The 11410-nt window shown below is 45.3% G+C and overlaps 1 protein-coding gene across 1 annotated transcript in view; it reads left to right on the forward strand.

Annotated features, from left to right (window-relative positions):
* The first annotated feature begins 4038 nt into the window (after positions 1–4038).
* The window catches only part of POLR2H (RNA polymerase II, I and III subunit H), a 9677-nt gene continuing 2305 nt past the window's right edge, over positions 4039–11410 (forward strand). The window contains exons 1-4 of the mRNA XM_087965427.1: positions 4039–4298; positions 6074–6157; positions 8335–8428; positions 9817–9900. Coding sequence (XP_087821553.1) covers positions 4226–4298; positions 6074–6157; positions 8335–8428; positions 9817–9900 — 335 coding nt within the window. The 5' untranslated portion in view covers positions 4039–4225. The remainder of the gene's footprint in view (positions 4299–6073; positions 6158–8334; positions 8429–9816; positions 9901–11410) is intronic.

Here is an 11410-nt window from a genome sequence, read left to right on the forward strand (position 1 = left end):
TCGGGTATTTTCCCACGTCATTGTAGTTGTTCTTTTAAAGTTGTAGCAACGTTTCAGCAGAATCTCATCTGCCATCATCAGGCTTTTGTATAGTGTTAGTCTGTGAGTTAGACCAGGATCCCAACCTTCCCCCGCGGTTCCGACATCAGCTGGCGCGCGCGCGGTCACGGCGCCATCTTAGGAGCGTGGCTCGTAGATCGCGCGTTGGCTTTTGAGAAATGGTTTCTACAGTGCCCGTTTCAGATTTAAATTTGGGGACCCAGTTCTTTACAGTGGTTTCAGATTTAAATTTGGGGCAGCCTATTGCTGTGCCAGAATGGTTTTTTTCTTCATCCTGATTGGTTGAGAGTCTTGGTCTGTGTTTATTGGTCTTGGAGTTTGCTGTGTTCTGCTTCTAATATCTTCTGTCTGTTTTTTTGGCTCTTTTTGTATCTTGATTGGCTGGCAACATTGTGTTACTTTATTGGAGGCCTTTAGTGCAGCTTGGCTTCTCTTCTGTTCATGCTTTCTGGTCTTTTTTCAATCTCTATGGCTTCTCTGATGATTCTGTGGCTGGGGTTTTCTATAGTGGCTAGGGTTTTGGTGCCATTGAAGTTGATGCTATGACCTGTGGCTTCCATGTGTTGGACTAGTGAGGAAGTGTGTTCCAGCTTTTTGACTGCATTTTTGTGTTCATTTTGTGTTCAGTCAAAAAGCTGGAACACACTTCCTCACTAGTCCAACACATGGAAGCCACAGGTCATAGAATCAACATCAATGGCACCAAAACCCTAGCCACTATAGAAAATCCCAGCCACAGAATCATCAGAGAAGCCATAGAGATTGAAAAAAGACCAGAAAGCATGAACAGAAGAGATGATTCCACCAGGCTGTCAATCATTTGGAAGCCTGCACTCACAAACAAAAAAATCTCCACACCACAAGCCAGGCAAACACCTGGGCACAAACAGATCCCCCCTGATACCTCCAGCTCAAACACACCCCAACCAGGCACCCAGATGAAACCCAGCTTCCTAACTAATGATAGCCATCCATTTACCCGAAGCCAAGCTGCACTAAAGGCCTCCAATAAAGTAACACAATGTTGCCAGCCAATCAAGATACAAAAAGAGCCAAAAAAAACAGACAGAAGATATTAGAAGCAGAACACAGCAAACTCCAAGACCAATAAACACAGACCAAGACTCTCAACCAATCAGGATGAAGAAAAAACCATTCTGGCACAGCAATAGGCTGCCCCAAATTTAAATCTGAAACCACTGTAAAAGTCTAACTCACAGACTAACACTATACAAAAGCCTGATGATGGCAGATGAGATTCTGCTGAAACGTTGCTACAACTTTAAAAGCACCACTACTATGACGTGGGAAAATACCCGAACAAAGCTGAATGCCATACATGTAAGTACCCGCGAAAACTTAAGAAAACATACACACACACACACACACACACACACACACACACACAGGCAGTAGCTCTTTTGAATTCTACTGTATAGTGCAGTGTTGGTGCAGTGTTGTGGGTTTGATGATGTGCACTGAAGATGGTGTTTGATTTCGTCGTAGGAGGTGCAATAACAAAGTAAAGTAAACGTATGTATGTATGTATGTATGTATGTATATATATATATATATATATATATATCTTTATATACACACACACACACACACACTGCACATACACACACAGGCAGTAGCTCTTTTGAATTCTACTGTATAGTGCAGTGTTGGTGCAGTGTTGTGGGTTTGATGATGTGCACTGAAGATGGTGTTTGATTTGTGTAGGAGGTGCAATAACAAAGTAAAGTAAATGTATGTATGTATGTATGTATGTGTGTATGTATGTATATATATATATATATATATATATATATATATATATATATATATATATATATATATATATATATATATATATATTTATATTTATATTTATATTTATATTTATATATATATATATCTTTATACACACACACACACACACTCACATACACATATATAGTCATAGTACATTTAGTCTGTCCTGCAAAAATAGCCTTGCAGGGGAAAACAGTATTCTTGCAAGAACCTAATACGTGTAGTCCTCAACTTATAACAATTCATTTAGTGACCATTTGAAGTTTCAACGGCACTAAAAATTGACTTGCGGCCATATTTTACACTTATGACCATTGCAGCTTCTCCTTGATCACATGATCAGAATCCAGACTCTTGGCAACTGACTCATATTTATGACAGTTGCAGTGTCCCAGGGTCAGGCGATCTCCTTTTGTGACGTTCTGACAAGCAAAGTCAGAGAAGAGCCGGGTTCACTTCACAAACTATAACCCTGTTGCTTGTGTCCTTGTGGTATTTATTGACTGTTTTCTAGCATGATTTGATTGCTTATTGTACCCTCTGACTATCATTAAGTGTTGTAACCTGATGATTCTTGACTCTTCATGAATGTATCTTTTATGTACACTGAAAGCATTTGCACCAAGACAAATTCCTTGTGTGTCCAGTCACACTTGGCCAATAAAGAATTCTATTATTTCTGTTCTTTATTTAAATATTTTTCAAAGCTTAGCTTCCAGCATAGCCCACCCAGTCTGACCCCAGGCATTATATCTATAGATAACCTTCACTTAGTTCCTCTTCCTGTCCATTCTCCCACGAGCTTTGTGGAAGAGGTCCATTGCCCAACCTGCCTGGTTGTGCATGAACTTCCTTAGAGAGAGTCTTGTGCCAGTGTGGCACTACAACTCACGATTAAGTGAGGTACTAGTACCACGCTATAAAGCCTTAATGAGACCACATCTAGAGTACTGCATCCAGTTTTGGTCACCACACTATAAAAAAGATGTTGAGACTCTAGAAATAGTGCAGAGAAGAACAACTAGGATGATTAGGGGACTGGAGACTAAGGCATATGAAGAATGGTTACAGGAAGTGGCTTGGCTTGTCTAGTGAGGAGAAGGACCAGGGAGACATGATAGAGGTCTTCCAGTATTTGAGGGGCTGCCACAGAAAGGAAGGGGCCAAGCTATTTTCCAAGGCACCCGAAGGCCAGACAAGGAATAATGGATGGAAACTGAACAAGGAGAGATTCAACCTAGAAAAAAGGAGAAATTTTCTGACAGTGAGAGCAATCAACCAATGGAACAGAAGTTGCCTTCAGAAGTTGTGGGAGACTTTCAAGAAGAGATTGGACTGCTATTTGTCAGAAATGGAGTAGGGTCTCCTGGTTGGGCAGGGGGTTGGACTGGATGACCTACAAGGTCCCTTCCAACTCTTAATCTGTTTAACTCCCATCATTTCCAGTCAAGGCGGCCCAGAAGAAAGTGTCCCTGCGAGAGGCAAAGCTCATTCATTTAATCTGCATTTAAAATGCAACTGGTTGGACTCTCCCCCGAGTACAAGTAGTCCTCGCCTTACAACAGTTCATTTAGTGACCAAAGTTACAACGGCACTGAAAAAAGTGGCGACTTTCACACTTACAACCGTGGTAGCATCCCCACGGTCACGGGATCGAACTTCGGATGCTTGGCAACTGGCTCATATTTCTGACGGTTGCAATGTCCAGGGGTCATCTGATCCCCTTTTGTGACCTGACGAGCAAAATCAATGGGGAAGCCAGGTTTACTTAATGACCATATGACTCACTTAACAACTGCGCCGATTCGCTTAACAAGTGTGGCAAGAAAGGTTGTAAAATGGGGCAAAATTCAGTTAACAACTCTCTCGGTTGGCAACAGAAAATGTAGGGGGGCTCGGTTGTGGTCTTAAGTGGAGGACTGCTCTGCAGCGATAATAGACCTTTTCAACAGCAATACAAATATCCCAGCTTTTCATCGGAGGCTTAAAAGAGGGCGGGGCGATGCCTTCTTCGAGCGCCGCGCGGCAACGTTGTGCGCGTGCGCAAGCTCAAAAGACGTCTTCATTCCTCAGGAGGCGCCGCTCTCTCTTTTTTTTTTCTTTTTTTTTTCCCCTGCCCTTTCCTCCCGGGCCTTTCTCCCGAGAACAATATGGCCGGGCCTGCTTTCAAGCCTCTGACGTCATCGTCGGGCGCCTGCCGCCGGAAGCGGAAGAGCGCGAATTTCATGCAGGCTCTTGGAGGTGCGGACGCTTCGCGCGTGGCGTTGGTTGTTAGCGGCTCTGGCTCCTAGCAGAGGGTCGGTGTGGCCCCCGGCTCTCCCCCTGCTTGTTTAAAACGCTCGCGCTCGGCCCGCTCTTCCTCGTCGCCATGGCGGGCATCCTCTTCGAAGACATCTTTGACGTGAAGGACATCGACCCCGAGGGCAAGAAATTCGACCGGGGTGGGGCTCAGTTGCAGTCTCCATTCGCCTTCCCCCCCCTTTCCCGCAGCTATCCCTCCGTTGTGCTTCCGAGGAGGCCTCGGTGGTTCTCCCCCTCCCCAACAACAGCCCTGTGAGGTAGGACAGGCTTGGCGGTGCCGAGCAGCCCCAGGTCCATCACTTGAGACCTTCAAGAAGAGATTGGACTCCCATCTGTCAGAAATGCTGTAGGGTTTCCTGCTTAGGCAGGGGGTTGGACTAGATGGCCTTATAAGGTCCCTTCCAACTCTGATTATCTGCTATCTCTCCCCCGAAGGAGAGACATCCGTCTCTTGGAATTTCGATTGGAGGCGAGCTGCTAAGCGATTATTCCAGTTCGAGGCTGTGGTTCTTTAAATTGGGAAGTGTGTTGTGGCAAAAACCACTTGGACACGACCTTTGAAATCCCCCTGGACCCAACTCAAGTTTGGAAAAACATGACTTTTTGGGCAAACGTATTCTGGAAAGCAGCAAACTGGACGAGAGGGTGGTGGTAACTGGCTTCATTTGGGTAATGCAGCGTAGAGGGTAGAATATTTTCTGGATGTGGCCTGCCTCACAGGGTTGTTGTAAGCATAAAAAAAGGAATTATTATTGATTATATAGTTTTACCAAGGTGAAATATGAATCAAGTAATTTATGAAGATTGGACTGTGGCATCAAGCTGTGGGATAGGGCTGCTATGATTGCCCCTACGGATGAGTATAATTATTTTTAATGGTGTTTTTCGAATATTTGATTCCCATTATATCTTATGAAGTATAAACTTGGTTTTATTCTGATAACCCAATCACAGTTTTGGAGTATTGCATGTTGCTTGGTAGAACAGCCAAGGGGCCGTATAAATAAAATGAGTTAATATTTTAATCCATGTAGTCACACTGGGTTCCTTGAAGGAACTATTTTTTCTGCCTGAGCAGGGGGTTGGACAAGAAGACCTCCAAGGTCCCTTCCATCTCTGCTATTCTATTATATTCTATTTATTGGAATAGCTAATACCAACTTTAATGTCAACTGCCCCGTTAGCATATGCAGGAAAAGAAACTCCTGGGACATAATTTTACCAAGAGTATATAATTTTACTGATCCATATAGGTACAGATGAAGGAAAGCCAATTCTAAAGGTTCCCTTTCCCTTTTAGATCTCCTCCTGTCCATTATTCGCCAATCCAATGTTTTATGTTTTGTAAAACAGTCTTTGCAGTTTGAAGAGATCCCATAACATGACCTTGAAGTGAAGGAACTTTAGCAGGGCCCAGCTGGCTCCCTTGATTCCTCAGCCCCTCCCAACCCACCCCCAACCCACCCAAGTCTTCTACCCCCTCCCATTTCTTTTTTGTCAAGCTGTGAGAAAAATTGCAGGCAGGGATAGAATCTGGATCAGCTTTCATATTTACTCTGGACTGTAAGGGTTCCTGATCTCCTGTTTGTTTCTTATGGTAGAAGAAAAGTATTACTGATGATCCCCATTCCAAGAACATGGTACCAGTGCTCTTCCCTCAGTAAAGTTGTAATTTACTGCAGCCTTCAAATCTGGCTGTGCATAGGTGGTCAACTTGTATCTGTTACCCAAATAAATGGAAATCCAAGAATGTTACTTTCAAGAGTGTTGAAGAATTTTCAGCACGCTGTAGAAAACTTGGATGAAAGAGAGACTTTTCTCTAAGCCTCACATACTTTTGGAGTGATATTTGAGCAGTAAACATCTTTCTTGAAGATGTTACCTTTCAACAACTAACATCCTGGCTTATCTTTAGTTTCCCGGCTGCACTGTGAGAGCGAGTCCTTCAAAATGGATCTGATCCTCGATGTGAATGTACAGATCTATCCAGTTGATCTTGGTGAGTACATACCTTTTGGGTGGTGCAACATAAGATTTTCACAAATATATGTAGCTCAGGGTTGAACTGTGAACTCTTTTGTGCTCTCTGAGCTTGATTGCTTGCAGACGTTTCATTATCCAACTAGGTAACATCATACTGATGTTACCTACTTGGGTAATGATGTACAACTGATATACTATTCAAAGTGGAGTTTATTCTTTGCTTATATACAGTAGCTTGCTTTATTCTTTGTTAATAGACAGTATCCTGTTTGTGAGGTATGGTTTTCTCCTTGGTAGTTCCTTAATTAGGTATTATTTTTGCTTGATTGCTTAGTGTTAATCCCCACTTATTTGGGAGTTGGCTGCTGAAGAGGATGTGTTTGTGTCTTTTGGTTTTCTTGTTTTTCCCCCCTTAAATGGTATGTAAAAGATAAACGATTTGTCTTGAGAGCAAACAGCCAAGCAAACAACCAAGCTTAGAAAGCACCAAGGACACCTCATAATTTTTTTTGCTTATTACTAGAAGATCAAGAACAGCATCTAGAACAGGGGTGGGCAAACATTTTGGCTCGGGGCCGCATTCACTTTTAAAATTTGACAGACGGGCCGGGTCAGCACAAGATTTTTTGGGAATCGCCCCCTTCCCCCTTCTTCTCCCCTTCCCCTCACCTCGGAGGCCCCTGAGTCAGGAGTTGCTACTGCCGGCACGGCTCCATGCGGCTCCAGTCCCACGTTGCCTCGGGAAGGGAAAGGCAAAAAGGAAGAGCCGCGGCGGTGCTTTGCAATGGCAGCAGCGGCACCGGAGGTTCAGGCTCAGCGGCTCCTGGTTTTGCCTTTCCCTTCCCAAGGCAACTTTGGACTAGAGCCGCGCGGAGCTGCGCCGGTGGTAGCAACTCCTGACAGCCCCAGCTGGACACCTGAGCAGAGCCCGGGCAGAACTGCCTGTTGCTGCTGCGGGCGCTGCTGCGGGCGTCTGGCTGCCCAAGTAAAGAACCGCACCAGCTCAGGGCAACTGTGAGGAGCAAGAGGGGAGAGGCAGAGAAGGAGGCAGAGAAGGAGGAGAGCACCTGGCCAGTTGGGAGGCTTCTTGTGCTGCCACTTGGGGAGGCTTCTTCTCCGGCTCCACTCTGCTTCTCCAACATCCGGCACCGCCCTGTTCTGTGCGCCGGCTGCTCGAACTTGCTGGGCCTGACACAGAACAGGGCGGCGCCGGATGTTGGAGAAGCAGAGCGGAGCCGGAGATCATTAGCCGCCTCTTTCGCAGCACAAGAAGAACAGGGTGGTGCCGGACCATTGAGAAGCGGAGCAAAGCCGGAGATTAGTAGCTGCCTCTTTCGGTGCGGAAAGCTTCCCCAACCAGCCGGCTGGTCTCCTCCTTCTCTGCCTGTTTGTTCTGTATGGCTGAGGAGGAGGAGACCAGCCGAGAAGCGTGCTGCCAGGCGGGGGCCACGCAGCGCAGGGCAACACGCCACCGCCCAGCCCTGGCGAGGGAAAGCAGTGGGCGTTCCCGGGCGGTGGCCTTGGCCCCACTACCAGGGAAGCGGCTGCCCAGCTCCGTGTTGTGTGTGCAATTTTTTGGCGCCGGCACGGGTCTCTTTGGCCGGCCCCAATTTTTTTCAGAGAGGAATTTTTTTTTTTTCAGAGGCGGGCCGTATTAAAATGACCAACGGGCCGGATGTGTCCCGCGGGCCGTAGTTTGCCCACCCCTGATCTAGAATATTCTAGGTTTGCATAATGCATTGAATCATGAACGAAAGCTGCCCAGAATCCATAGTAAGGGAGATCAGTGGCATAAAAAAAATTAATAATCATAATAACTGATCAAAGAGACTTGACTCAATATTATAAAGCATGCCAAGTCAGACTTAGAAAACCCTGATCAAATCTAGCATGTCCATAAGCTAGTAAATAAGTGTTGTGCAAAGTAATACATTCCAGGGTTTGTCTTCCAATATTTCTTGAGATGTTTAACCTCAAGAAAGCCCTATTCCGGTCATTCATGGCACAATTCTTTTCAAGTCCTAGGCTTGAATCTTCCCCAAATGTTATTAGGGACTTCGACATATCAGATTTGCACATTCCTCCTCCGAGGATTAAGTCTGGAGGGTCTGATTTGCAGACTTTTTCCTTTTTTTTTTTTTCCTTTTGCATTTCGTATTTCACTTCTAATGTCTACGGTTTCTTACATTTCAGGAGACAAATTCCGCCTTGTGATAGCCAGCACTCTGTACGAAGATGGGACGTTGGATGACGGCGAATATAATCCTACAGATGATAGACCCTCCAGGTGACCAAAAGACTTTTCTGCAGAGCTAGGGTGGAGACCAGCTTAGAGAAAATGCAGTGGTTGTCACAGATCAATTTTCTGGGGGGGGGTCTCTTCATCCAAGTTTTGAGTTTTTAGATCTGGTGGAGTAATAATAAGGGACTCGTCTCCAGGTGGCTGAAGAATTCTGGGAGTTGAAGTCCACAAGTCTTAATATTGCCAAGTTTGGAGACCCCCTAACAAATATTACCTTGATTCTAGGGCAGGGGTGTCAAACTGGATTTTTTTCAAGGGCTCAGGATCAGCACTGTATTTCTCCTCTGCAGGCCGGCGGTGGGGGGTGGGCATGATGACCCCTGCTGGCCAAAATGGGGCGCAGGGGGTTCTGCCCGCAGCCGCCTTGTTCCTGGTTTTCGCCCTCCACGGCTTCCTACAGCACTCTGTCAGCCGAAAACAAGCCGTGAGGCCTGCTTTTTGGCCTCTTGGTCCATTTAGGGCCTGGTTTTCAGCCTGTTTGGGGCCCAGTTTTTGGCAGGTTTCAGCCAGCAGAGTGCTGCAGGAGGCCATGGAGTAGGAAAACGAGGTGCGGGAAGCCCGTACACGGCCCATTTTATTTGCCAGAGGCACCGCGGTCCAGGCCCTTGATATTCCCAAGCTGGCCCCAGGGGGCCTTGAGTTTGACACCCCTATTCTAGACTAGCCTACAAATGTCTCTCTTTCCCTCCCCCACTTCAAAACTTCATGCCAATCCTGTGAGGTAAGTCAGGCTGAGAAAAGTTCTGTGGCTCAATGACTTTTATGGCTGAACCACAATAGAACCTGAAACTCAGGTAGTCCTCAACTTACAACAGTTCATTTAGTGACCACTCAAAGTTACAACGGCACTGAAAAATAGTGACTTACGACCATTTTTCACACTTAGACCATTGAAGTATCCCCACGGTCACATGATCAAAATTCAGGTGGTTGGCAACGGGTTCATATTTATGACGGTTGCAGTGTCCCTTTGTGACCATCTGATCAATGAAATTCAAGCGGGGAATCCAGATTCACTAAACAGCCATGTTACTAACAACTAATGCAGCGATTCACTTAACAACTGCGTCAAGAAAGGTGGCAAAATGGGGCAAACCTCCACAAACGTCTCACTTAGCAACATAAATGTTGGCCTCAATTGTCGTAACTTGAGGACTGCCTGCAATCCAGCCTTAAGTTTGCAGAGCCCATAGAATGATAATGTAAAAAATTCAGGACAAAGACATTTTTGCTCCTTCACAAAGGAATATTTTGATGTCTGTAGATCACGGATGGGAGGCTTGAGTTTTGGCTCGATGCTGAATGCGCTCCTTCGGTTTTTTGGTATTTTAATGTTATGTTCCTTTCTTTTGTCCGGCTCTTCTTATCCACAGGGCAGACCAGTTTGAATATGTGATGTATGGGAAGGTGTACAGGATTGAGGGTGATGAGACATCAACGGAAGCAGCCACACGCCTGTAAGTGTCATCTTCTGAAATAGGTGGAAGAGTGATTGTGACATCATACAAAGCCATAACTTGATTGGTTGAGTTCAGGCTGAATATTTAATGGTCTATTTAAGGGTCTCATTGCTTATTTGATTGCCTATCGCACCCTATGACTATTATTAAGCGTTGTACCTTATGATTCTTGATGAATATATCTTTTGTGTGCACTGAGACCATTTGCACCAAGACAAATTCCTTGTGTGCCCAATCACATTTGGCCAATAAAGAATTCTATTTATCTACCTACCTATCTACCTACCTATCGATCTATTTATCTGAAACAAGCCACAAACAGCACAACCAATGCTCTTTAAAAGAAATGCATGCAGTTAACCCCTGCACCAACACAGAGGAAAGGAATTATAGCTTAAGTAGAAATGATTTGATTGCTTATTGTACTATGACTATCATTGTGTTGTCCCTGATGATTCTTGACTCTTGACAAATGTATCTTTTCTTTTATGTACACTGAGAGCATTTGCATCAAGACAAATTCCTTGTGTGCCCAATCACACTTGGTCAATAAAGAATTCTACTTTATTCCATGACCCCTTGCCACAGCCAACTCGCTACAGTCAATTCACCACGGCCAACTCGCTGTGGGACACCTCGCCACAGGACGACTAGCCGCAGGGCGAGAGTTACACTAAAGTCACAGAAATAGTTGAATAGAATCATTAATGAAAGGATGCAAAAGGAGGAACAAAATAAAATGGGAGTGGCAAAAATTAAAAATGTTTTTAAATTATTTTTAAATAAGTAAATTGAATTGTCTCGCAGCGAGTTGGCCGCTGCAGGTTGACCGTGGTGAGTTGGCCTGCAGCGAGTTGTTCAATTCCATTCTCAAGGTGCATTGCATTAGACTTTCTGTGCTTAAGGGTCGTGGTGGCGCAGTGATTAGAATGCAGTATTGCAGGCTACTTCTGCCGACTGCTAACAGTTCAATTCTCCCCAGGCTCAAGGTTGACCCAGCCTTCCATCTTTCCGAAGTCGATAAAATGAGATAATCCAGATTGTTGGGGACAATATGCTGACTCTATAAACCACTTAGGGTTGTAAAGCACTATGAAGTGCTATATGAGTCTCAAGTGCTATTGCTATGAGTCCCGTGTATGGTTTTTTGGATGGTCCTTTTGTTTGTTGTGCTAAAGCCATAATCCTGTGATGGTGAACCTATGGCACACGAGCTGCAGGCAAACTGTGCATGCGCGTGCCTCACAGCTGATTTTTGGCTGGTTTGAGGCCTTTTTCGGCCTCCCAGAGGCTTCTGCAGGCTTTTCAGGCCTAAAACTAGGCCCGGTTTCATCACTTCCTGTTTTTCTGGAAATACCAGAAGTAACGAAACAGGCCTAGTTTTCGGCCTGCAGAAGCCTTTCTGAAGCCTCTGGGAGGCCAAAAAAGACCTCAAACCAGCCGAAAAACAGCTGTGAGGCACAGTGCAGGTAAGGGGGTGGGTGGGTGGGGATTGCGCGCACGTACG

Source organism: Notechis scutatus, chromosome 4 (genome assembly GCF_049901735.1).
Source record: "Notechis scutatus isolate UNSWTSFEM ecotype Mainland chromosome 4, rNotScu1.2, whole genome shotgun sequence".
Taxonomy (NCBI): domain Eukaryota; kingdom Metazoa; phylum Chordata; class Lepidosauria; order Squamata; family Elapidae; genus Notechis; species Notechis scutatus.